This window comes from Diospyros lotus, chromosome 13, assembly GCF_014633365.1.
Source record: "Diospyros lotus cultivar Yz01 chromosome 13, ASM1463336v1, whole genome shotgun sequence".
Classification (NCBI taxonomy): Eukaryota; Viridiplantae; Streptophyta; class Magnoliopsida; order Ericales; family Ebenaceae; genus Diospyros; species Diospyros lotus.
This window is the reverse complement of record NC_068350.1, coordinates 5,395,665-5,423,279: the sequence shown is the minus strand read 5'-3', so window position 1 is coordinate 5,423,279 and position 27,615 is coordinate 5,395,665. Positions and strand designations below refer to the sequence as shown.

The window sequence follows — 27,615 nt, the reverse complement described above, 5'->3', positions numbered from 1 at the left end:
TTTCCTAATCACAATATGATTTCATATTTGCATTTATAGATGTTGTTAAATCTATAAATATGTGCTCAATATCATGGAATTTGTGTGACAATATCATTTTTATTATAACAATATTTGTTTAGTGATATTTTATTCTTTTTACTTGTAATTTTTTTTTAATTTAGATTTTTCACATTAAATTCTATATTCTTGTGTGTGTTTAATAGTTTAATTATAATTTATTTTCAATCTAATTTTGTAACACATTTTTCGTAGCATACATTATTATGGGCTACTACATAGAGTCTTCTTTCGGTCCCGTCTATGCACCTTAATTCATTTAAAAAATGATCAAACTTTTAAAAGAATTAAACACTAAAAAATATACTCATCATGAAATATAAATACTCCTGAATAGCATAAAAAATTAAAAATACTAGGTTATCTTAGTTTGACTACACCATAGCCCTAATTTCTAAAATTAGTTCATGGCAAAATTAATCAAAACCCAAATCATCATTGAGGATATGAGAAGTTTCAGGAAAGCAAAGGGCATAATCTACAAACGTATTTAAATAAATTAACTAACTAAATGAGCTGATTTAAATAAATAAATAAATAAATTTCTCCCTGATTCAGATATGTTTCATACCTACTTCAGTAACCCGCTTCAGATCTGCCTCCGGCTTCCACGCCTTCTGCTCCGCCTCACTGCTGATTGCCGCTTGTTGCGCCTGCGTCTCGCCCAGCCTGGCCAGACTTCCGCCACGTGTTCCGCACGACTGCTTCAGCCACGCCTCACGGTTTCCTGCAACGAACTGCCTTTGCGTCTTGCGCCCGCCTGCTGGGGCCAAGCCTTGTTGAGACCGCGTCGTGCATTTTATGGACTATATCATAAATTATATAATGTATTATACATAATAAAAAATATTTCTTACGCTTCATCAGTTTAGGTGAAGTATATTTTAGTTATATATTTCATCACTTCACGTTACCTCACCACCTCACTTCATTACTTTATATTAGGAATATTTTAGACATTTTAATTACATTATATAATCTCATAATATAGTCCATAAAATATCAATAACATTTTTCATTAAGACTTGCTTGTTACTGCACAAAATTCATCTTTTTGTCACATTAAGGTGCGTTTGATAAAGGTGAAAATGAGAGTAGAATTTCAATTCCATGGAATTCCAATTCTCACCCCAACCTCTAGGAATTTCAATTTTTTGATTTCAAGGAAAATCTTCACTTTTTTAATTAAGATGGAATTCGAATTCTATAGAATTGAAAAACTATTTGATAGAATTTCTTGAAATTTAGATAGAATTCAAATTTCATCCTCATTTTTCACCCCTATCAAACGCACCCTTAGTAGAGATGGCCCCTATTTCTTCCTTTTATCTCTTCTTCCAATTTTTCTCTTATCTTCATCTTCCTTTTTTTTTCATTCAATTTCTTCGTTTTTAGTATTAGTTCTCTAATATTAGTGTTCAATTAATTTATAATATTAATTATAATTTTATAAATTAATTTATCATTTCTTCTATAAAATCCATATATTTAAATATATTTCTTTGCTCGTAAAAAATTAAATTATATAAAATCTATATAAACTTACACTTTAAATAAAAAATAACACTACTTAAGATCAAGATTACATAAAAATAAGTATAAAGTTAATTTATTCCATGGGTCAAGTGATTGGATTATGATAAGTTAGGATTCATACTGATAAATTGTAAGTTCAATTCCTTATCCTGTGCAGTGAGATAAAATCTCTACTTATGATTTATTTTTTTTGTCGAAATTGATGGTATAGGCGACAAGAGATCGTGCAAGGACGATAATTCTAAGTATAAAATTAAATCCTATCGCATATCAATATAAATAAAAAAAAATACTAAAATTTTACAAATTCGTCCTTATGAATTCCTTAGCCAAAAATAAAACAAATATGCTTATTTCTTATAGATTGTTTTTCAAGTCTCTACGGCCACTTTTCCACATATTTGATTTATAACGCTATGTCTTTAATAAACTTTGAAAAGAAGGCATGGGAATGGTTTCATTCCCACAAGATTTGAAATATTCAAAATTTTCATGAGTTGGTTGATCAATTTTCAGCAAGATTAGCAGTTGCTCGCTTATGGCAAAGCAACAGGGAACCAACCATTCATTTTGTCAATGCCTAGCACCACTCACACCAAAATTTAAAAAATTCGATGAAGACTTTGCTTAGCAAAATTAAAAAAAAAAAGTCTCGAAGACCTAGTTACTATCATTTGCCGTCTCCAAACGGAAACTTAGGAATTATAAAATCCCGACGAAGACTTTGCTTAGCAAAATTAAGAAAAAAAGAAGCCTTGAAGATATAATTACTATCATTTGCCGTCTCCAAACGAGAACTTAGGAATTATAAAATTCGTCACATCTGGTTGAAAATCTCATCCTGAGTTATTTATCAAATTATAATAAATGTATGAATACGATGTGTAATTAAAAACTATTAACTTATATATAACAATATAAATATAAAAAATTTGCCGGACTCATTGAAAACCTTAACCAACTAATTATATTGTCTGCCAAATAACAAAAGTAAACGATACCGGTTATAAGGAAGGAGTAAACGAAAATGGAAGATGATGCATGTCATGGCATGGCATTGACTCCGGTCCTGCCCATGTTATGGGTTGCGGCCACTCTCCATTAACACACAGAAGAAATTAAATTGAGACAAAACAGCATTCGTTCGTTCGTTCGTTCCATCAGTCACACGTTTTGCTTAATTAGAGAAGAGGTTGAAGGGGTAGGGATGGAGGTGTAGGTGGAGGTGGAGGTGTGGGTCAACCCACCACCAGTAGTCCCACCGTCCCCCCTAAGCCCAATTACGACGACCCATTCTCTATTTCTATTTCTTGTCACCTAACAGCTTAGGCCGGCACCGAAATTCTGAACTTTTCTTATGCTGCTGTGTAAATAAATATCTTATTTTGAAAGGTATTGTTACATTACAAAGACAAGCATTTAAGTGAATTTATCTAGGCTAGGCTAGGCTAGGCTGAAAAGACACAATAAGAAGAAGAAAGAGGAAGAAGAAAATTAAAAATGTTATTTAATTTAATATTTGAGTGAGTAATCTATACGTTAATTAATTCTTTACTATAAAAAGTGAATAAAAAAACACATGTAATAATTAATAATAACACGTAAAGGGCAAAGCTAAAATAAAATAAAATAAAATAAAATAATAGATGATTGTGAGTGAGATAAGAAGGTAAGTAAGGGACCACAAAACCAATGGAAGGTGCTGTGTCATGGTCTCATGGATTGATGTTTGCTTACAAAATTGCGTTCGTTTTTAAATAATATCACAAATGATTATGAATATATAAGACGCCCAAACCAAATCAGCAAGCAAGCAAGCTGAGTTAATAATAATAATCTTTAAAATAAAGCAAAGCCATGTGATTGGGCCCATGTGTGTGTAATTTTATAATAATAATAATAATAAAATAGATATTATAATGCGATATTTATTTGTTTATTCTTTTTTAATAATCATGTGAAAGAAGTAGGATATAAAACTCAGATGCATGATAAACGATGAGACAGCAGAAGATTAGTGCTTTAGACATTTAAATTTTTTGTTATTTCAAAGATTGGATTTGTAATTTTGATTTAATTATATTTTTAATTTTTTTATTTTAATAATATTTTTAAATTTATTATTCTTAATAAATTTAAATTTATCGGAATTTTATATAATTCAAGTGTAATTAAAATAATAACAAATTTAAGTAAAATTATATAATTTAGTAATAATATAATTAAAATAATAAAAAAAATTTAAGTTTCTAGAAAAAAAAAAAAAAAAAAAAAAAAGATTCATGTAAGCCGAAATAATGACTTTGACCCGCTAAAAGAAATCATTTTGAACGGGTCAAGTCAAGCCCAAATTATTATATGAGTCGGCGAGGATGCCCATCAAAGTTACAACCGATCCATTCCACCTTCTCAACCGAGGAAACCCGTGAACGCCGAAATGGAGCCAGGCTCAAGCTCAAGTTCAAGCCCAAGCCGGAGCCAGCCCCACTTCGTCTTGGTTCCACTGCTGGCTCAAGGCCACATGATCCCCATGATCGACATGGCTCGGCTCTTCGCCCAGCACGGTGCCGCCGTCACCCTCGTCACCACCCCTCACAATGCCTCCCGCTTCGGCTCCACCATTGCCCGAGCCCGCGGCTCCGGCCTCTCCATCCACCTCCTCCAACTCCCATTTCCCGCCGTGATTCCGGCTTCCCAGGGGCCCTGCGAAAATCTCGACTCCGTCCCCTCGCCAGACCTCATCAGAAAATTCTACGCCGCCATGGACGGGCTCCAAGAGCCGCTCGAGAACCACCTCCAGAAGCAGCAGCCACCGCCAAGCTGCATCGTCTCCGACAAGTGCCTCTACTGGACGGCTAAAACAGCTCACAAGTTCAAAGTTCCCAGGCTCGTCTTCCATGGCATGGGCTGCTTTTCGCTGCTCAGCTCGCATAACATAAAGCTCCATAATTCCCACAGTTTAGTTGTTTCCGACAGAGAGCCTTTTCCGGTGCCGGGAATGCCGAGAAAGTTCGAGATAACCAGGGCGCAGCTGCCCGGCGCGTTCGTTTCCATGCCAGACCTGGACGATATCCGGGACCAGATGCGCCAGGTGGGCTAACACCCTATTTATAGAGACTGATTACAAAGAGATAATAAACTAGACTCAAATCTAATATAAAGTCGGAGAAAAATGCTAACCATGGGTTGCATGTGTGCAGATTTGTGATGCAGTGTCACAATTATAATATTGAATATTTTCTCTTAAGACTGAGATAAACTAAACCAACTAAGTTAGATACATACTGATTAATTTGGATTATCGTCAACGCCAGGCCGAATCGTCTGCTTACGGGGTGGTGGTGAATTCCTTCGCCGAGCTGGAGCATGGCTGCGTCGAAGCGTATGGGAAGGCAATAGACAAGAAGGTGTGGTGCATCGGGCCGGTTTCTCTCTGCAACAAGCAGAATCTGGACATGTTTGAGAGAGGCAACAAGCCTTCAATCGATGAACAGAAGTGCATTGCATGGCTGGACTCAAAGCCACAAAGCTCTGTCCTTTATGCTTGCCTTGGCAGCCAATGCAGGCTGGTTCCATCACAGATGGTGGAGCTTGGGCTGGGATTGGAAGCTTCAAAACACCCTTTCATTTGGGTAATAAAAACTGGGGAAAGGTTTCCAGAGCTGGAGAAGTGGTTGGTGGAAGAGAATTTTGAGGAGAGGATTGAAGGGAGGGGGCTTTTGATCAAAGGATGGGCTCCCCAGCTTCTGATTCTGTCCCATCCTTCAATCAAAGGGTTCTTAACTCACTGTGGATGGAATTCTACGATTGAAGGGTTGTGTTCTGGAGTGCCAATGCTGACTTGGCCCATGTTTGCAGAGCAATTCTTCAATGAGAAGCTGGTGAATGAGATCTTGAGGATTGGGGTTCGGGTTGGCGTGGAGGTCCCGGTTAGGTGGGGAGATGAGGAGAAGCTAGGGGTGTTGGTGAAGAGAGATGAGGTGAAGAGGGCCGTGGAGAGGCTGATGGATGGGGGAGAAGAAAGAGATGCCATGGCAAAGAGAGCACAAGAGCTTGGTGCAATGGCAAGGAGAGCCATGGAAGATGGAGGAGCTGCTCATTTCAACATTGCAGACTTGATTCAGGATGTAATCAGTAGACAAGCCTGCCAAGAAAAAGGCTAGGCCTTGGAAAAAGGAAGAAAGATAGAAAGAAAGAACTTAACCTCCTATCTTTCTAAGTCCTTTCTGGTTTTGTCTTTACTACTCTTTTTATTTGATCTTAATTAGTAGTCTTTAATTAGTAGTCTACAACAAAGTTATATAGTCGACCGAGCAAAATACTGTTATATATAGTAGATTGAGTGTTTTCCACATCGAAAATATGTACCAAACTACACCCCCCTGAGAGTGTTATAAAAGAGCCTCTTGAGTTTTCAATTAGATGTAATCAATCCTTAAGCAAGAGTACTTAAGAGGATTATAAATACAAAGTTTTTCTTGTAATTCTCGTGAATCCTTAAGTCGTGTTGAGGTTATTCCTTATAAAAACGAATCACTTTCCTCGCTACAACTAGGTATAATTGTTACATGTTAGTAAATTGGAATGATGTCTCCGAACCTCTAGTTGTGCACTGTGTGTAGTTTAGACGAAGAAGAAGCCATTGTTGTCCATCAATATAAGAAATATCAATGAAAGGTGCTGCTTCAGATTGCCTCAGTTGCTTCCCGTATGAGACTCTGAATGTGTAGTTTGCTCCTGGTCCCCAGCACTCATACTCCCCGAAAAACACAGTCCTACAAAACATATATCAATGATATCTTTAATCAAACGAAGCAAAGCTAGACAACATAAGCTATATGTCAGGAAAAAAGCACGTCTCTAGCATACCAGGCTCCCCACTTTGTAAAAGCCGTGGGGGTGGGAGTCAATTTCCACTACTCAAACTTATGGCCTTCCTATTTGGAAAGGAACAATTACTATCAACACTCGCCTTATCTATTATCGCATGCAAGATGAGAAATATATATATTGATATGTTAGAGAAAAGGTGTTATCGCAATGCAAGGATCAAGTACAGACTGGTCTCTAGAGGGGTCTCTCCAGTCACTCCGTCCATCGGATGCAACAACCTCAGACATGTAGGTTTTGGAGAACAAAACAGTAGCATAAGCACCCCAAGCTCTTCCAAGCCAAACTCTGCCGCTTCCACCAATGTTACAGTTCACGAAGGAGAAGCCTGTGTTCTCGTTTGCTGATTGCCTTCCATGAGCTGTGATGGCTCCACTTGCCCCAACCTCCACTTCCGTTGCTATGGAATTTATAGTGCAATCCTGCCACATACCCAAAATAACTTGTACCTTAACAAGGCCTAGAAATTAAGAGAACTAAAAAAGTCTATTTTCTATTGAGTTTAAGATACCTCATAGAGTGATCTAGCATTTCCAAAGATGAAATCAATAGACCCTTGGATGAAACAGTCCTTGAAGTAATGCCGGCCTCGATCATCATTGAGGGTGTCTTGGGCTCCGTAGAATCCGCAGCCATAGAATGCAGCCTGGTCATTTGCAATTCTCAGTGCCACAGCCTGTGCCCCCACAGCGCCGGGGTAAGGCGGAGGAGCAGTGTTCTTTGTCGGGGAAAAAACAAATATCAATAACAAAGTTGAAAGGATTTGAAACTGTAGAAATTGTTCATATCATGTTGGAAACCAGTACCTGGAAGCTAACGTTGTAAGCTACGAAGTTGGGAGCAAAGATGGCAACCGTGGAGGTGTAGACAGTTCCTCCTGTGGAATTTGCAGTGTCATTCCAAGCTATGGCCGTGTTCAGATAACCCTGCCCTTGGAATATCAAGTTTGTCTTGTTTGCAGGCACTGTTACTTTCTCCCTGCAGCCACCATAGATGTGCAATCTTGAGTTGTGCAATTCTATATGACGGTGACACGTGCCATAAGGATATCTCAAAATTGCGTTCTACGTAACTAGAAAGAGCTAGGATTCATATTTAAACATGCAGAAACTGTACGTTAACGTTAGCTTAGGGATTCTTAGGAGTTCAGATATCAAGGATTAAGATCAGTTTGAGCTTAATTCTGATTTTGAGTTTGAATTTAGTTAGAGTTTACGACTGGGATTTTCTTTATCTCTTATATATATAGACGTTCATGACTTGAGTGCAACCCTCTTTATAAACAGCTCTAGATGTGCGTGGTGGTAACCTGTATGTGCCTGAATCGATTATGATGAGGCTCCGGGAAGGGCTAAATTCAGGAGCTGCTTCAACTGCCTTCTGAACACTGCTGAAATTTGCGCAACCCCGTGTATCAACTGTCAAGACAAGTGACACGTTGTAATCGGATATGAGCCTAGACTTCCATTTGGAGTCATCGCATGCAATGTTGCGCCTCCTTCTCCTCCGGTGGTGGTGGTGGTGATGTCTTCTGGCAATGCGGTCTATAAAGGAGGGAAAGATATAAATGCCACTTCGCTTGAAAAACATTTCGAGAAAACCAAGTTGAAAGCTAGTTTCAGAGGAATGGGCAATGGCAGCCGTTGTAGAAGAAGGAATGGTAGGGAGAGACACTATGATGGAAAGAAGTGCAATGAGAAAGACAGAAAGCCAAAAGAAGAAGGTTTTATTCATGTTCATGGTTTAAGGCCAATGTTGCTAGATGTTGGATTGTTGTCTTTGCGTTAAATCAAGTTATGATCACTGAGGCATTTGTCGTCTTATTAATGGCGGAGATGATGATTGGCGTAGGGGGTAAGAAAAGCTAGCATATGGGCCTCATGTTGTAATGTTTTTGTGCGTGTGGAGATGATTAAAGTTGCAGCTTCAGATAGCTAGATCACGGTGGTTGTATAAAGAGAGAGAGGTAGAGCAATGGAGGTTGGAAGTTGCACACGCTAAGTCATGTGAGAGAGAGAGAGATTTTGGTATTGAGTTCATGATTGAAGAAGTGAATGATGCTGTGGATGGTCTTATGGGAGATGTTGGGATTGGTAAAATGTTACGTTATTTGAGGAAAGATGGTGAAGTTTTATTAGCACTTGAGGTTTATGCAGCTGCTTAATATTATTATTATTTTTGGCTTACAAGGGATCTCTATAGCTGTATTTGTGCATGTATATATAAATAGTGGGATGGGGAATGGCAAAAAATTCAGCGATCATGTTTCATCTCATAGAGAGTAGCAATTTTACAGGCTTGGACTAGATCCAAGAAAAACCCGTACCTATCAATTAACAAATTCAGCAGAAGGGTCCGTAGGTTGGAATGGATGGATGAGTAGTGAGTACCCAACTTAGACAAAAGAGGCCACTCTCATCAAAGCCGACGCCTATGACGGACTACTAGTACTGAAGAAGCTTCCTGGAGCCAACGCAACCAATAGCATAATGGAAAAGTCTTATAATATGAGTTTCTTGGTAATTCTGTCTCCTAATGTTTTATATATGAATAAAATCGAATAATGTAGACTTTTTAGTGACTACCAACTTTAAATAACCCGGTCACAACCGCGACAGTAAGTGGTAGGTGCGTTAATGTATCTGGAGTTCTCTTCATAAATGGTCTCACTTGCCTCTAATCACTTGGTTGTCCATTCATATAATATAAACCATGAATTTTAATGAGTGATGCTAACCCAAGTGGACGGACTGGCCTGGCCTGCCCTGGCCAGCCGTCTATATGGCAAATCTAACAAAAGTGGCCAAGTGTCGCACATCCCCCAGCGACCCAAAGTGTGGCATATTCTTTTTATTAGGGAAAAATAGAATTAAAAAAGACAAATCTTTTAAGTGTTATTCTTAGTGGTACTTTCGGGGCAAAACCTGCTGCCAACAATTCTAGCGAGAGAGACACCAAATTTGACAAGTGAATTGTATAAACCATTGTTTTAAAAATTGGACCGGATCGACCGATCGGACCGATTTAACTAGAATCAATGGTCTATTTGATCCGATTTGACCCAAAAAATTAAATCTCCTTCAACCCTGTCGAAACATTGACCCCAATTTTTTTCACTCTCACACTTATTTTTAAAATATAATTATTAATTAATTCTTTAATAACATATATAATAATTATATATAAAATATTAATTATATATTAATTAATAATAACATTTCTGATATAAAATATTAATATTTCAAATATATATTTAATATATATATTATTTAATTATAAAATATATATACGACATACCATTCCGGTCTAACCAATCCAACCAACTAACCCGTGACCCAATTAATAGGCCGGTTCACTTTCCGGTCCAATTTTTAAAACATTGGTATAACCCAACATTTGCATATCATGCAAACTGCGAAATGAATTGTCCCTTGAAGCCTGCATGCACTGGTGCTTGGTTGCCCCATTTGTCTGCTATTTCTTAAACACGAAAACAACCAAGATTGTGGACGAAAGGACTTTTGCAATCAATCCATTTGAAACTAAACAATTCAAAAAGAATTTAAATGCATGCACTGCTCATAAGCTCATCAGCATCTTTACAAAACTGTAACCCTGCAGTCAAGGGCTTCCTTCCTTTCCTTGTATATTTGATCTCTCTATTTCGTCCACTAGACTACTTGCCATCACCTCTCCAATTTTCTGTTAACCACCTGACAATAGTTAAAAAAAAGTTTCTCCAAGATTTACAACCAATTTACATTACTAGATGAAGCTCGCTCTGACAAAAATGGCTTCACTGCACCCTACTGGGCTTTCTAGATACATAAACTTATCTTGCTGAATAGTTAGATCAGCGGGGAATCACCTTCTGCAGCATACATGTTCCTTTGAAGGTCATCATTTGGCCATAGGTTTTGTTGTAGTTGCTAAGCTGGAGAATGGGAGGGAAAACATCAATGTCAAGAACCATTCAACAAATATGCAGGACATGCACACAAACATACCTGCTCTGGGGGTATCCTCTCAAAACCAAATTTGTCCGTCCATATAGACACAGCTTGATCAGCTGCAGGGAGCACCAAGTTCTTCACATTGAAGCTTGCAAGCAGTTTCTCGATACAGGAAAACAATATCTGGAAGTAGCCCTGTTCATATATTTTGGTTCCACAAAAATGGAAGTAAACAGCATTATTATTCAATAAAGAACGATAATGTGAGTGTATTTAACTTTAGTGATTCATTTTGTTCCTGCTATTCCACAATAGTGCATAATAACAAAGATTGAGAATAATCAGAAAAAGACCGAGAGTCCCCAAATGCAGTGACTCTTGGGCAACAATTTTGAGATTACTAGTTCTCTAGTGGTGGAAAAATCTTAGCCATGACATGGAAAACGTGAATTTAAAAATATATATATATATGAACATGGACAGAAATGATAGATGAGCTAAAATGCATGTAGCTGTAAGCTGGCTCCACCTAGTGGGAGCAGCACTTATCGCACTGTTTGTTGTGTTGTTCTCCAGCAGGACTAGTCATGATGGCCATGTGATGAAATCAATGTCACATCAAATCTTTATCCTACTATGTGATGTCATTGGCTACATGAATTCTAGTTCTCTAGTTACTTTTTATGAAATCAAGAAATAGTAGTAAAAATTATAGGATTGCATGCAAAGCATGTGCCCATATATTTAGAGGAAAAAAAAAAAAAGCAAGCATTTTATCTGACTTTTTTGCAAATGTCCAGCAGCATCAAATAATTATTCATTGCTCAATCGGCAACATTAAAAAAAAGGATTTGCAAGACCAAATTCCTTAAACACAAAATAGAACAACATATCTAGCCTTTATGTAGGTGAGATTGGCTACAAGAATTTTATCTCACCAATCATTTTTACCTATTGTCTAATCTTTGTAAGACCCTTGTAAGTATACCTAAGTGTCTCCCACCAAGTTTTTCTAGCCTTCCTTGCACTTCTTTTGTTAGATACTTATTCCATTCCTTTCACTCTCCTCACAAGAGCCTCTATTGGTCTTCTTCTCAGTTCTCACTTGACTACACTATCTTATAATTGTTTCTCATGCATCTTATCTTCAACCTCTAATCTTACTATGAATAATCTCATTTCTAATTTATCTGTCATGCTCATCATATTTTGCATATGTTGGTGCCTTAATACCAACCCACAATCTATACCATTCAGCAAAGTTGGTCTTACAATTTTCCTTGTTAACTTTAATGGAATCTTTACAATCAAACAAAAAGGCAAATGCATTTTTCATTTTAACCACCATGCCTTAATTCTATTGGTAACATCCCCATCAATCTCCTCATCTTTTCAAATGAATGATCCATGACATCCGAATTAATCTTTTCTTGGTATGACTTGATCTTCCAGTTTTACCATACCATCGTTTGCACTCATGTTTTTACTAAACTTACATTCCATATATATGATTTTCAATCTACTCTACTTGAAAGATCTAGATTCTAAAGTGCTCATATATATATCCAGCTTAGTATATGCCTTTCTGTGTCATTCATCAACATAATGTCATAAGCACATAGCATACACCAAGACACCTTTGACTGAAAATGTTTAGTGACTTCATCCATGACTAGGGCAAACAGGTAATGACTTGAATCAAACCATTGATGTAATGCAAATGTAATTGAAAAAGTCTCATAATCTCTTACATGTTCTAACGCGTGTTTCTGCTCCACGATAGATGTCTTCAATAACTTGTATTATGTGCAATTCAAACTCCATTTTATTTTGAAGCCGTCCATAAGACTTTTCCAGTAACCTTGTTATAAGGATTTCAAGATCAATAACCATCATGTGTAAATCCTTTTGTTCATCTCAGTATCTTTCTATCAAGTACTTCAACAAGTATTTAACTTCTATTATTGACCTACTATACATGAAACCAAATTGGTTTCCAATAACTTAGGCCCTGTTCTCTTTATTGATTTTAGGTCGTTTTCAGTTTTTAGTTTTTCAAAACAGTAAAAACATGTTTACTTTCATATTTTAAAAAACGTATTTTTGAAAACAAAGAAAAATTTTGTAAAGAAAACTCAAAAATTTTGTAAAAAAAATTTGTTTTGGCTGTTTTCATCACAAACAAGCTCAAAATTTTCAAAACACAGAAAATATTACAGACAAAACGAACACGTTTTCAGCAATCTCAAAACAAATACTCAAAATACAAAACTGAAAATAAATTCAAAAGTCAAAACTAAAAACTGAAACACGAAGAGAACAACCCCTTAGTTTCTCTTCTTGAACTTCTCAACCACTCCCTCCCAAAGTTTCATATTGTGGCTCATTAGCTTGATTTCTCTAAAAATTCCACAACTTTGAACATCTCCATTCTTGTAAATAGCACTAAAGTTCTCTTCCTCCACTCATTACACATCCTTCTTGATTAATGATCACATTAAATAATTTTGAAACCAAAATATGCCTACTTCTCCCATACATTTCCATGCTTCTAACAGTACATCATATAGTTTAATTGATTTACAATCTTTCATCTTTTTCAATGTTTGCTTTATTTCATATGCACATACACGTCATAGAACATGTTATCCTTCTCCTTCAAAGTTATTAAGATATCCCAACACACAACTTTTTTCTACATTTGTAACAGCACAAAATGATTTCCTAAAATCAACAGAACATGAGGGTGTTTTGCAGTGGCATCCCATATTTTAATTCTCCAAAGTAAAAAGACCCACTTTCCATAAAATTTGTTCCCTAGTTCCCATTCTTTCAGTGCATCAAGTGTTTACCATATCCAATTTGTCAAATAGTGCTAAAAAAACAATACTATCAAGTGTCAACAAATTTAAGTGAACTACATGAAGAAGATGCGTGAGATTCCATGCACCTATAGATGACCACGGCTCAGTGTACAGAATATAACTGTTTTATAATAATATTACCAATCAAAGGGAAATTTAGTTGTGGGAAAACAATTATCTAGCCTGACCAAAAAACAAACAATTGTCTCGAATGAGTAAATGATCCAGAGCTCGGCAATAAGAGTAAACTAGGCTATACACTTGCATGCAAGAAAAAAGAGTAGATTAATAACCTCACCTTGCCTTGGTTATCATTACTTGTTGCAACCAAAGGAAGCTCTGCAATTTCTTGTCCAAAAAGCCTGAAGATTCCGGCTGATACAATGGATGAGCTGCATGATTAGTGGAGGAACCTGTTACTAACAACCATAGACCAATATGCTAGGTTAACCCAAAAAAAAAAAAGAATTCTTTTATTTCCCTTTTTGGGCAAGGTAACCTGGAATCAATACAAAAGTACGTTATGTGGGAGACATTCTTACTTCACCATTAATACTGCACAGTACATTCCTCCAAAGTCTTGGCCCCTTGAGCTCCTTCTGTGTGTGAAAAGAGAGAAATGTTGAGATAACAATAACAGAAATAAGCCAGCAAGAGGGAAAAAAAAATAGTTTACTGGGAAAAGAAAATAGTTAGGACAAAGGCGGAAAGATATGATGGTTACCCATAAACCATAGATGGAATTAAGTCACGTCCAGTTCCTGAATCGACAATAGGGTCAAAGCATTCCTGCAACATAAGGATGGGTTAGAATTCAATTAAACTAATGTCAAAACATTAGATCATTGTAAACAATTTCAAAGTAATCAAAATCAAAATGTTAATATCAAACCACCACCAGAAAAGCCATTTATGAGTAAAGGAAACGTACATGATTAGGCACCACATAAACTCAATGAGACACTAAAGGGAAGTCCACAAGTAGATGTGACCAGTGTTATTAAAGGCTCAAGACGCACTAAGGCGCAAAAGGATATTGGAGCCTGAGGCGCGTGCCTGATAGAACTAGGTGCATGTTTACTAAAAAAAAAAAAGAAAAATATATATCTTATTTGAAAAATAAGGTATAAAATAAGTCTTAACTCCTAATTATATATTTACAAGTATGTTATCAAGGAAATTAAAAAATTCAACATATACTAATGAAAAGAACAATAAAAAATGCCAAAAGATGTAATCTAAAAGTCTTTAAGTCGATTTAAATTAAATCTTAAAAAAATTTATAGATCTTAAATCTTAATCAAGATTAACTAATTATGCATTTTAAATAATCTAAAAAATATCCTCATCATCAAAATCAAACATTTCTATATTTTCATCATTAGAAACATCATCTCTAATATCTTCTTCCACATCATCTACTCCTCTTGTTGGATGATTTGATTTCTATGGTTTAGAAGTGTGATGATAGTTTCATACATTTTTTTGGTAAGTAATATACTAGACTTGAATTTGCATATTTCTTTTTATAATGAAAACTCAGCCTCTGTGGTGTCTATAAATATTGATCACGCTAATAGAATGTTGATCATTGGATTAAGTTGATCATTGGATTAAGTGTAGTTTGACTTTTTATTACTAGAATAATATAATCTTAAGAAAATCGAGACTGGAATAGTTTTAACAAAACATTGTCGAAAGTAAATGAAACACAATCATTTAACTTGAAAACTAAGCCACTATTTAACTTGAGCCTATGAAAATATAATTTTCTTTTCCCCTTTTTGTCCACTTCTTGCATCTGGAGATCATCGGTGATATATAGAAGCCTAAGAAAGATGGTTGCAAGTATGGGGGTGCTATTTTGGTGACTTAATGTAGTATTTTGTTATTGCATGCCTTGAATTTGTTCAATTCTCCCTATCCATCTTCATCTAGTTCAAATTCAATTGGAGTATTTGAAGTAGTAACCTTTTTACTTATTGTCAAATTTGTAATTGAAGCAATAAATTTAAACCCTAAATAATAAAAAATTAAATAAAGTAACAAACAGTGAAATAAAAACTTTGAAAAACAACCCAAGGCACGCCTTTTGGTCTATGCTCGCCTAGAATGCTTCCAAGCGCCCAGGGTGTGCCTAGGCGCGCCTTTAATAACACTGGATGTGACTAAATTTTACATCAGCCGACCATTCATTAAACAGACGATCAATGTGGAAAGCCTCAACTAGAGAAATAACTCCTATCAACAAATCACAGTAAATAAATCAACTTTACAATGGCTTGGATTTCAACAGGACCACCAAACCATGTTGATTCATGATAGGAAAGCAGGAAAGGGAACTGTTGAAACTACAGATACACGACAGAGATTACAGCCCAAAGAGTGCAATGATATCAGGAGAATGATGTACAGTGTTAAGACCTCATGGAGGAGATATGGTCTAAAATCTCACAAAAGATCCACAAAACAGTAATCTGAGGTTCCCCAAAAGCAATATAAAGTGATGCATTCCACATTTTATTTCAGGTGCATGTATCTATATTTATCTAGTGGTTATGATGGCTGGGGACAGCAATGGGGCTGGTATAAAGTAGATTCCCCTAATCACATTTTCACCCACCAGAAAATAGTTTCCCAAACCCATAATATATTTGGCCAAGACCATCTGAATCAAAAGCACAGAAAAAACATTCATATATATGCACTAGCATGCAGGCACAAATGCCTAATTGTAAGAAATAAATTGGTTAAAGTCAGGGAATAAAGAGCTTCAAAATCAGATATCCGAAAATGGTTGTTACATACAGATATATGCATATATATGGAGCCCAATACATAAGAAATAAATTGGTTAAAGTCAGAATAAAGAGTTTCAAAATCAGATCTCTGAGGAATGGTTGTTACATGCAGAGATACATATACATGAAGCCCAACAGGTCAAATCTGAATTTTCAAAAAAAGCAGCGCGCGCACGAGAGAGAGAGAGAGAGAGAGAGAGAGAGAGAGATGTTGAATAGAAAAGAATAAGAAAAGGTCAACTTCTCAAAACCAAAGAGTGCCACTAGCAGGAAGATTCAGGCAATGAAACAATGGGAGAATGGTGAACCAACAATGGAATAGCTTCAGAGATTTAGGAATAGCATAATTATTTATTTTGGTAAAGTCGCATGAAGAGGCAGAGGGCACACATAGATTAACCTAGAACCAATCTTTGCCTTGCATGTATTCTCCTTTCTGTTTTGACTCTTACCTCCCAAACTGTCCCAAGTTCAGAGCAGTGAGGATTCTTACCAGTTTACTGAAATTCATTGCTATCCTGTGTAGGGGTTTCTTGGGGTTTAACCATAAAACACACTATTGTGAAGGACCTTTCCTCATGAAGAGGGATTTATGAACAGTGGAAAATTATTTAGGAGTAAAGAGCTCCAGCTCATAGCCCTCTCCATATGGTTGTTTTGTGACCAGAATTTAGCTGACAAGAAAGCAGGAAAGCAAAACTAACAGATGTCACTTCTGCAGAAACCAAGATAGATTCAACTACTGTTGTCAAGATCAACAGGTTGGGGGTCTAGCCCAGATCCAATCTGGACCAGACCCATTAAACCTACTCCATTTGAGGGGTAGATCCAGAACGGATCCATATGGTCCAAATCTGCCTGATCCGCAGTTAAGGGCACTGGATCTGGACTGGTGCAATGGATTGCAAAATTTTCTTCAAATCCGTTAAAGCTCTAACTCTCCTGCATGCCTGCACCATCTTCTTGCCCAGTCTTCTCAATTCTGTCTGTCTTCAGATCCGGTTAAGCCCTTGCTTTCCCTCTAAAGTCTAAACCTCTATTGAATCTTCTCAGTTCCCAGATCCGTACCATATTGTGATTTTAAATCCTTCTGTGAAAAGCAGTGGCAGAGGCAAGGACACTAACAGCTGAGATTTTTTTGGTTTGTGGTGAGGATCTTGATCGAGTAAGTGAATGTCACCACCTGCTGTTTGTGCTATCTTGGGCTTCTTTACACTTTTCAACTGGAGCAAAGAAGAGGTTGCATCTTCTTAGCTTTTTAAACTGCATCGATATTTTCTAGGTTTTTCTTGAAGAAGATGAATTTGAGAAATTTTCTTCCTCATCACTTTCTAGGAAAATTTGCTAATTTGTTGGGTTTGTTTTTAGCAATAAAATAATGAATAGTTGAGGGCTGAGAAAGCTCTTAATCAGTCGAGAGCTGTTGAGAGCCATTAATGCGTAGTTTTTTTTTTTTTTTTCTTTTAACTTTCCTCATTTTACTTTTTGCTTTCTATGTGTAATTTCTTAGCATAAGTTGGTAACTTGGTATCAAATCTGTTTATGGATTTTTTTTTCCAGAGACTACGTAATGCCTGTATCTTGTCTTGTCTTGTTACATTTATCTTGTATATAATCACAAAATGTCGTAAGACGAAACTTAGAAAATTCATTAGCTTTTTTTCCTTTCTATCAACAAGTTCAAGTTTGGGTTATAACAATATTTATCAATCTAATGTCAATTATGTTATGTAGAAAAATACTTAGGGAGAAGAATAATCTTGTCATGAACCTAGGGTTCATAATAGGTTTAAGAAGTAATTGGGAAGGAATTGAGAGAGTTAGATCTGAAGAAATGAAGGGAAATTAAGGAAGAACAGGGATCCAATAGAGAAATCCAAGAACAGAGGGAATTAGGGGAAGATTGGACAAAAATGGGGAAGAATTTAGAGAGAAATGAGGGAGAGTAGTAGAGAGAAACAAGAGGGAGATTGGAGAGAAATCTTAGAGAGAAATGAGAATTTCATTCAATCAATTCAAGCATGCCTTTCCATCCTCTCTAGCTGTAGCTTATATAGCCTCACAGCATTGCACATGCACCCATGTGCAATTACAACAATGACTATAACTACCCATAATTAAAACAAATATCTATAACAGAAAAAGAAAAAGAAATTACAAAATATGATAATGCATGTAAGCTAAATACTATTATATTTCCTACTCTATCCTTGGGGATCCTCAGAGTCATGACAATTCTCCCCCTCCTTAAGAAAGTTCTTGTCCTCAAGAACTTCAACACTTGGTCACTGCTCTTACCCAATACCAACTCTCTCAATCTGTTTCATTCCTCTTTCCTTCTTTCTCCTTCTAGGCCTCTTCATCTTCATTCTTAGGTTTCCAAGATCAATTATAGGCCTAAGTTGACCCAAAACTTCCATAGGGAAAAGTTTATCGAGTTCAAGCCCAATACAACCATCCTCAGTAATAACTATCCAATCAAGCTTGGTCTCCAATTTATGGACATGATTAGCAACTTTCAGACTGACATAGTTAGTAGCTGAACCTTGGAATCCAACGGAAGGATTATCCATGTTCGTGACTTCTATTAATACTTTATTACCGTCAATTACAAGTAAAGGGGGGCAAATCTATAGCCATAGTTGCAGTTATTGTATCCCCATTCAACCCACAGCCATGTTCTGTTGCAACAATATTAGCAACATTCTGGAAATGCAGCAATGGAAATTTGTAGACTTGTCTTGGTTACTTAGACCAAGGTTGTCTGTGAGCATTAAAATGAGGAGCTGCTACAACTTCAATTCCAGCCAACAGTTTCTCAATGATTGACACCTAGCCTCCATCTCAACCTTCATCAGCTAGATTATCTGATGAAACAATACCCCTACCTGGTCTATCAGATGCATGAAAGTCATCTTCATAGTAGTTCTCATCTCCAATCCAGTGTGTAGGCTGTTTATCACCGGGATCATCAGCTTCTTGTTCTTGTAAAGTGTGGTCTACACCAATCTCCTCATCCAATCTTCTTTCATCTTTAGAATCCCAAGTTTCCAATGACTTGCTTGCTTCAGTTACAATGCCAACTTCCTTAATATTGGCTGAAGTTTCAGTCGAAATCTCCTAATTACATGCAAATAATCCAGCAACTCCTTTTTCCTTGTATTTGCTGGAATTTTCCTCTACATGAACTTCTTTTTCAAAAATATCCGACGATCCCTTTGCATATGCTGCCCTATCTATCTGATTGTTACCGATTCCCTTTGGATAATGCCATTCACCATTAATATCATCTTTGATGTTGCACTTCTCCTCCAGTTGCTCCATTTTTAGGAATTTCTTTTTGTTAAAACTCCTGCGATAATCATCGAAGAATTCAGCGAGAAAGCTATAGTGATACTTCTTAGTATCATCACAAACACCTGCAATTGCTCGTGTATCATACGACTGAATTCCTTGCTCGATTCATGTGTCATACTGCTTGTTTCCTTACGCTTTTGACTGAACTGATTCTCCAACTTTTCCCATGCTTGATTCTTTTGGCCAAACTACTCATGATTCCGGTTGTTTCCAACTGAAAATGTAGCCTTCTTGTTGGGTTTTTTTGCATGAAGAAATCTATCTAGAAGATAAGTGAACAACAAATCCCTTTAGGCAAGTGAATGCGACTAGAATTCTAAGTTAGAAAGGAGACAACCTAGATGTTATATTAAGGGTTATTTTAATCATTGTGTAGGTAAAATAACAGGCCTTGTAATTAACGCCTCCTATGGTCTATATATAGAAGGTGTTGGCTAGGCAGATGGAAATAACAAATCATTCATTTCTATCTTTGTATACAAGTGAAATTGCCAAGAGGAGAGAAAAGGCTTTGAGAGTGGGAGAGTCTTTGTAATCTCTGTGAGAGGGCAGTGTATTTGTGTGATAGAGAGTGGAGGGTTCTTGTAATTTGTTTTCACTAGTTTCTAGTGGATTGCTCTCGGGATTTGCGGCTGGATGTAGGACTGGTCTTTGATCAGTTCAAACTAGGATATATCTTGCGCCTATTGTTTGATTTGGTTGTATCTTTTTCATTCTTGCTTTGTTAAATTCTGTTCTTTCATTTCCAGTTTATATTTTCTATTGTGAGTTGATTTCGGGTGAGGAGTGTTGAGAGAATTGGCAAGCTAGAAGTATTGATTGAGTATCTAAGAGCTCCTAATCCTAACACTTCTTCTATTGCCATTGAGGTTCCGATTGTCTCATGTGTGCACTGCTTCCCAAGGCTTCACAAGCAAGACATCCTATTGAAAATGCAGCATTCTTCTACTGCAATTAAGACTCCAATTGTCTTGTCCATGCACTGCTCGTCATAGTAGAAATCTCACAGTCAGAATGAGTCACAAGCCAAGTCACCGGAGCTCTTTCCATCCTAAATCCCACACTTCCCTTCTATGATTTCCACACCACCATCACCTCTGAAATTGTCTCAATAATTGGCAAATTGCAATCACCTCTGAAATTAGTGGTTGAGGGTCACTTGGTAGAACTTCTAGTTCCATTGAATTCACCAATCTCTAGAATAATCAATTCATCAAAGTTGCCTTCAAATTTTGAATAGAGATCACAGCCAATAATTGATCGGAATGCACCCTGGAACCGACTGGATTGCTCGCTATCAATTTCTGATCAACCTTGTTTACCTTCGACTTAAATCTAAAATGCAAAAAATCCATTGCTCGGTCACTTCGACAGGGTTCACCACACTTCCGCTGCTCTATCACGCTTCCGCAACTCAATGGCCGATGATCACCAGCTCTAGACTGCCTTCAAATTCGACAGATAGTTCTTTGAATTCCGCCCTAGGAAAGTCAGACTTGCACAAACAGAAGAAACCGAAGGCTAAGGATTGCTCTATAGTTGTTGGAAGCACCGTCAGACAATGCTTGCACCACCTTCACAATCTGAACCTTAATCACACCAAAATTCACCTCTAGAATTGCCGACTATGAAGTGATTAAAACTTATGGAGCAGTGGCTGAGGTCCATCGCTAAGGAGCAACAACCAAGATCGCCTAGGTTTGTTTGCCTTTATTACACACAACAACTTGGATCCAACCACTAGGACAACTGCAATTTACACAAGTCGCCGGAATTTAAGGCTTGCCGTTGATTTCGAAATTCACCACATTGGAGTTACGTCTCGAGAGTCTGATGGTCTCTCGTTGCAACTCTTGTGAATCGCCTCCATTGGATTGACTCCACTCTCACCACCCGTTGTGGATCGGTGGTCTACAATTTCCCTCCAATCGCGGAATTCACTTCAGCCGATCACTATGGATCAGCAACCACCAGATCTGATCGCGATCATTGGTAATAGATTTTGTTGCAATCGTTGGGCTCACCGAATTGTTGTTCAATCACATCACCAAAATCACTTGGTTTATCTCCTAAGATTACAGCCTACCCTGCTATTGCCTGTTTCCGAAATCATCTTTAGATTTCGTGAATCCACTACATTGGACAGTAACCATCAACATCCGACGGACCTTAATCAGCAATGAAAACGGTCGATGAATGATGCTCTGATACCATTTGTCATAAACCTAGGGTTCATAACAAGTTTAAAAAGTAACTGGGAAGGAATTGAGAGAGTTAGATCTGAAGAAATAAATGGAAATGAAGGAAAACAGGGATCCAATAGAGAAATCCAAGAACAGAGGGAATTAGGGGAAGATTGGACATAAATGGGGAAGAATTTAGAGAGAAATGAGGGAGAGTAGTAGAGAGAAACGAGAGGGAGATTAGAGAGAAATCTTAGAGAGAAATGAGAATTTCATTCAATCAAATCAAGCATACCTTTCCATCCTCTCTAGTTGTGGCTTATATAGCCTCACAGCATTGCACATGCACCCATGTGCAGTTACTTAAGTGACTATAAGTACCTATAGCTAAAACAAATATCTATAACAAAAAAAAGAAAGGAAGTTACAAAATATGGTAATGCATGTAAGTTAAATACTATTATATTTCCTACTCTATCCTTGGGGATCCTTAGGGTCATGACAAATCTATCTTGTTCATTCGAGTATGGCACATATATATACATGAGTATAAGATATCTATGTAGTGTAGAAATCTATTCTAATTTACAAGATATCTATGCTATCTAATAAATACTAAATAACTCTCTAAAATTTAAGAGTACAATTAAATCTAAATGAATTATTTTGAATTATCTCTTCTCTTCCGTGAGTTTTATCTTTCTTATACTTTCAGAACCTTATCTAGCAGCATTCCTTGATCCTTTTATCCTCCCAATTTCTTCTTATTCTCCACACTCCCCCTCAAGCTGGGCTAAATATATTATTCAGGCCAAACTTGTTGCTTAATTCATCAAATGTTCTTCTTGGTAAAGCCTTAGTGAGGATATCTGCTACCTGGTTGTAGTATGAGTGTAGACAACTTGGAATACTCCTCCTAACTTCTCCTTGATGAAGTACTTGTCAATTTCTATATGTTTTGTCTGGTCATGGTGGATCGGATTCTTAGTAATATTAATAGCCGATTGGTTATCACATAATACTTGTACTAGTTTTGGCATAGCCACTTGTAACTCTTGTAATAATCGTCTCAGCCATATTCCCTCACAGAATCCTTGATCCATAACTCTAAATTCAGCCTATGCACTGTTTCTAGAGACCATTGATTTTTTTTGTTTTGCTGCGCCAAGTAACTAGATCTCCCCATACAAATGAGCAATATCCAGAGGTTGACCTTCTATCAAGAATTAAACCAACCAAATCAACATCACTATAAACTTCCACCCCTCAGGTTTGTTGTTTTTCTGAACATTAACCCTCTGCTCGGAGTCAATTTTAGGTACCTTAGAATGCGGTATACTGTTCCCAAGTGTTCTTCTTTAGGATCATTCATAAATTGGCTTACAATGCTTATAGAAAAACCTATATTAGTCTAGTATGTGACAAGTATATAAGTTTCCCCACCAATCTTTGATCTCTCTCTTTGTCAACTGGAGCACTTTCTTTGCCAATATCTAGTTTTGAAGTAGATCCCATAGGCGTGTTTGCTGGTTTGCAACCCAACATACCTGTTTCATTTAATAGATCTAGGAAATACTTCGGTTGAGAAACTAAAATTCCTTCTTAGGCTTCCTAGATCATTGATTTCAAACTCCCTTGCTAGTACTTCTTTGAGACTCTTGATTTTAGGAAAATTATTTCCTATAACAATGATATCATCCACATATATGATAAGAATAGATATTCTACCTTCCAAGGAGTGCTTGATGAATAAGGTGTGATCTGCTTGGCTTTGGTTATATCCATACTTCTTGACTACCCTTGTAAATCTTTTGAACCAAGCTCTAGGGGACTGTTTGAGTCTATAGAGTGGTCTCTTTAGTTTGCATATTTTGTTTCTCGTGAGATTAGTTTCAAATCCATGAGGGATTCCCATGTATACTTCTTCTTCTAGGTCTCCATTTAGGAATGCATTTTCCACATCTAATTGGAGGAGAGGTCAATCCAAGTTTGCTGCTAGGAATAGCAATACTTTGATAGTATTTAATTTTGCCACCGAGACAAAAGTTTCTTGGTAATCAATACCATAAGATTGGGTGAAGCCTTTTGCCACTAGGCGAGCCTTAAACTTGTTAATCTTCCCATCTTCCTTATACTTTACTGTAAATACCCATTTGTAGCCCACAGGGTATTTTCCAGGAGGTAAATCAGTCATATCCAAAGTTTCATTCTTCTCCAAGGCCTTGATTTCTTCAAGGATTGCCTCCTTCCACTTAGGGTATTGAAAGGCTTCCTGAATGGTACTAGGAACTTGCACTTTGTTTACATTTGAGATAAATGTACCAAATTTAGGTGAAAGACCTTTGTATGATGTTGAGTTATATGGTTATAGTCTAAGATTAATCCTATGTTAGAGCCCATGGCCCATGGTATTTGTATATATATATAGGTGTATAGTCTATGAATTTAATTAAGTGGTTTATACATATTAAAAGCTAGGTTTTCTTCCTAAGCTTCATATGGTATCAGAGCCAAAATACAAACCCTAGCTTTTAATACAAACCCTACAGCCACCGTACAAACCCTAGCCGTCGCCGTCGCTACCACCGCCCACATCACCGACGACCACCGTCGGTCGCGTCGCCACCAACCGCTGCAGCCTGTCGTGCCACCGCCCGTCGCTGCCCACTATGTTTCCACCACGCACGCGCTACTGGTCAGTTGTGAGTCTTCACCGTCCAGCCATCGATCACGCACACCACCACCGCCGTTGCGTTTGCCGGCCTCCAATCTGTTGACCCCCGGAGGACCGTCGCCGTTGCCGCCGCCACGCACCGCCTCTCTCGCACTGTTCACAGAGACATTTTTGCTCCAATCTCTCTCACCAGTGCTCTGATCTCAACGTTGTCTTCACCATTAGACTCGCCTCCTTTAGTCCATCCCAGCCCCGATGGTTTCGTCGCCATCCGCAGCCGCCGGTCTCGCCATCTGCCATCTGCCGTCGCTCCAGCAAGCCTGTTCTCTGTCCTGGATCATTCGGCCTTTATTTTTTCGCTTATTTAACCCTTTTGTTTCAGATCAGTTGATCTTGTAGGGCTCCCTTTTGTCCAACATGGCTGGTACTAGTAAATCTTAGCTCTTTTTCTCGTATTTTGTCTCCCTCTCCAGCCATTGCTACTGAGAAGTTGATGGGAAATCCAATTATATCTCTTGGTCCAAGGCGGTTGAACTATGGTGTATGGGTCAAGGCTTACAGGATCATCTAACTACCAAGGCCGAAAATGTGACCACAAATAAACTTGAGTGGCAGAGAATTGATGCTCTGTTGTGCAGTCTCCTATGGCAGTCAATTGATCACTCTCTTCATCCGATCTATACTAACTATACCACGTGCTGTAAATTGTGGGCTCAGGCCAAGGCGTTATACACTAATGACATTCAACGCCTGTATTCAGTGGTGTCTAATATGCTCAGTTTACGACAACAAGGTTTGACTCTTCCTGATTTTCTTGGTCGAATGGCCTCTACTAAAGCTGAATTTAACTCCTTATTACCTGCTGGTAAGACTGTTGCAGAGGATCTAGCTCAGCGGGATAAGTTCTTCATGGTGTGTACCCTTGTTGTCATTGGTCCTAGGCTTGCTCCTGTTCGTGATCAGATTCTTGCTAGTCCTACTGTACCTACTATGGATGAAGTGTATTCTCGTCTTCTTCGAGTTTCATCTGTTCCTACAATGCCTCCCTCTTCTGCAGGTGATCATTCAGTCATGGCTTCGTAGGTTCAGAGTAGTGGCGAACAGGGCGGAGATCGTGGTAATCGGGGCAAACGCCCCAAGTTTAACTATTGTCACAAGTGGGGGCATACTAAGGAACAATGTTATAAGTTGCATGGCCTGCCCACCTCATGTTAATGTTGCTCATGCTGATGGCTCTCGATCTGAGTCCTTTGATGGTCATCCACCGCAATCTGTCCTTCTCACTGGGGCTGACTATAATGAGTATCTCAAGCATAAGACGTCCCAGCAAACCTCATCCACAGTTGCTTCTATCGCCCACTATGGTGATTCCACTACCTGTCTCGCTCAGTCATCCTATTTGGGACCATGCGTCCTGGACTCAGGTGCTTCTAACCATATCTCTGGTAATCCCCATTTGTTCTCTTATTTTACTAATTCTATTTCTTTACCTTCTGTAACATTAGCCAATAGGTCCAAAGCGATTGCTAAAGCTATTGACACTGCCAAACACTTACCTTCTCTGCCTTTAGATTCTGTCCTTTATCTTCATCATTATCCCTTTAATCTTGTCTCTGTTAGTAAACTTACGCGTGCCTTAAATTGTTCTATCACCTTTGATGATCATTCTGTTACTATCCAGGATCGTAGTACGTGACAGATGATTGGCGTCAAATGTGAGTCGCAGGGTCTCTATCATCTCAACCTTCCTGCATCGCCTATTGCTTGTTCGGTGACTGAGTCTCCTGCTCTTCTCCACAATCATTTGGGACATCCTAGTTTAACTAAGTTTTAGAAGATGATCCCCAGTTTATCTAGTTTGTCATCTTTTCATTGTGAGTCTTGTCAACTTGGAAAACAGTCGCACTTCTTTTCCAAAACGTGTCAATAATCGGGCTATGTCCCCATTTGCTTTAGTTCATTCCGATGTCTGGGGTCCTAGTCGTGTCATGTCTGTTTTGGGTTTTCAATATTTTGTAACGTTTATCGACGATTATTCTCGTTGCACATGGTTATATTTAATGAAAAATTGTTCTGAGTTATTCTCAATTTTGAATCCTTTTGTGCTTAAATCAAAATGCAATTTCATACCTCTGTCCAAGTATTGCGCAGTGACAATGCCCCTGAGTGTTTTTCTATTCCCTTTACTACCTTTATGTCCCCTTTCGCTTTTGCACTGAATCTGTTCTTACTGCTTGCTATCTCAATAATAGGATGCCCTCATCGGTTCTTCAGCACCAGATTCCTCTCTCTCTCGTGTTTCTGATCAACCATTATATGTTCTTCCTCCTCGTGTCTTTGGTTGCACCTGTTTTGTCCATAACATGTCTCCCATTCAAGATAAATTGTCTGCTCGATCCATCAAGTGCATTTTTCTTGGTTACTCTCACCTTCAGAAGGGTTATCAATGTTATTCTCCTGACACCCACTGCTATTTTCTTTCGGCGGATGTTACCTTCTTTGAGTCGTCTCCTTTCTACTCTTCGCCTCATTCCGAGTGTCAACCCATTTCTGAGGCCATCCATCTTCCCGCAAGTCCTCCTTCTCCTATTCTCCCTGTTCCTTCTTCTACCCCATTGCAAGTTTATCATCGATGTCATCAGCCTCGGTCTCCTCCCAGTGGAGATGTTGTTCCTATGCCTTCTCTTGCATCTCCTACTACTTCAGCGACTCCTGCTGCCTCGCATCCTGCTCCAGTCTCTCCACCTGCCGCGATCCTACCTTCTGAGGATCTGCTTCCTATTGCCCTTCGGAAAGGTACCCATTCTTCTCGCAATCCTCACCCCATTTATAATTTTCTTAGCTATCACCGTCCCTTGTCTCCTTTTTGTGCTTTTGTGTCTTCCTTATCCTCTGTTTCAATACCTAAGACTGTTAGTGAGGCACTTTCTGATCCGGGATGGCGACAAGCAATGGTGGATGAGATGACTGCTTTGCATTCCAATGATACTTGGGATTTGGTTCCTTTACCCCAGGGAAATCTCTTGTCGGCTGTCAGTGGATCTATATTGTCAAGGTGGGTCCTGATGGGCAGGTTGATCGCCTTAAGGCTCGTTTGGTTGCCAAAAGGTATACTCAGGTTTATGGCCTTGACTATGGTGACACTTTTTCTCCTGTTGCTAAGATGTCCTTTGTGCGTTTGTTTCTCTCTATAACAGCTATGCGCCACTAGCCATTGTATCAACTGGACATTAAGAATGCCTTCTTACATGGTGAGCTTCAGGAGGAGATTTATATGGAGCAACCTCCTGGGTTTGT

At 38.0% G+C, this 27,615-nt stretch overlaps 3 protein-coding genes across 10 annotated transcripts in view; 1 reads left to right on the top strand and 2 right to left on the bottom strand.

Moving 5' to 3' along the window:
- The first annotated feature begins 4,033 nt into the window (after positions 1-4,033).
- On the top strand, positions 4,034-6,080 carry LOC127787946 (UDP-glycosyltransferase 73D1-like). The gene is made up of 2 exons (XM_052316031.1): positions 4,034-4,687; positions 4,911-6,080. The coding sequence occupies exons 1-2, from the start codon at positions 4,034-4,036 to the stop codon at positions 5,757-5,759; spliced, it is 1,503 nt and encodes a 500-aa protein (XP_052171991.1). The 3' UTR covers positions 5,760-6,080.
- Positions 6,081-6,159: 79 nt separating this feature from the next.
- On the bottom strand, positions 6,160-8,589 carry LOC127787947 (probable pectinesterase 15). Of its 5 annotated transcripts, XM_052316033.1 has the most exons (6): positions 7,796-8,588; positions 7,293-7,464; positions 6,998-7,204; positions 6,658-6,908; positions 6,466-6,533; positions 6,248-6,371 (listed from the first exon to the last, which is right to left on the bottom strand). In XM_052316033.1, exons 1-5 carry the CDS (start codon positions 8,224-8,226, stop codon positions 6,503-6,505), a joined length of 1,092 nt encoding a protein of 363 aa, XP_052171993.1. In that variant the 5' UTR covers positions 8,227-8,588; the 3' UTR covers positions 6,248-6,371; positions 6,466-6,502. The 5 variants fall into 5 exon arrangements, 4 of the variants coding, with proteins under 4 accessions (XP_052171994.1, XP_052171992.1, XP_052171995.1 ...); XM_052316034.1 differs by lacking the exon at positions 6,466-6,533 and having other exon boundaries at positions 6,160-6,371; positions 6,752-6,908; positions 7,796-8,589; XM_052316032.1 differs by lacking the exon at positions 6,466-6,533 and having other exon boundaries at positions 6,161-6,371; positions 7,796-8,586.
- A 1,447-nt stretch (positions 8,590-10,036) lies between these two features.
- LOC127788352 (increased DNA methylation 1-like) overlaps positions 10,037-27,615 on the bottom strand; it is a 54,334-nt gene continuing 36,755 nt past the window's right edge. For 2 of the 4 annotated variants that reach the window (XM_052316522.1, XM_052316523.1), the window contains 5 exons: positions 14,028-14,092; positions 13,846-13,902; positions 13,602-13,695; positions 10,494-10,634; positions 10,037-10,420 (listed from right to left, as the gene is read on the bottom strand). In XM_052316522.1, coding sequence (XP_052172482.1) covers positions 10,340-10,420; positions 10,494-10,634; positions 13,602-13,695; positions 13,846-13,902; positions 14,028-14,092 — 438 coding nt within the window. In that variant the 3' untranslated portion in view covers positions 10,037-10,339. Of the gene's footprint in view, positions 10,421-10,493; positions 10,635-12,190; positions 12,301-13,601; positions 13,696-13,802; positions 13,903-14,027; positions 14,093-27,615 lie in introns of those variants that run through there. The other 2 variants (XR_008020335.1, XM_052316524.1) reach the window with 2 other exon arrangements.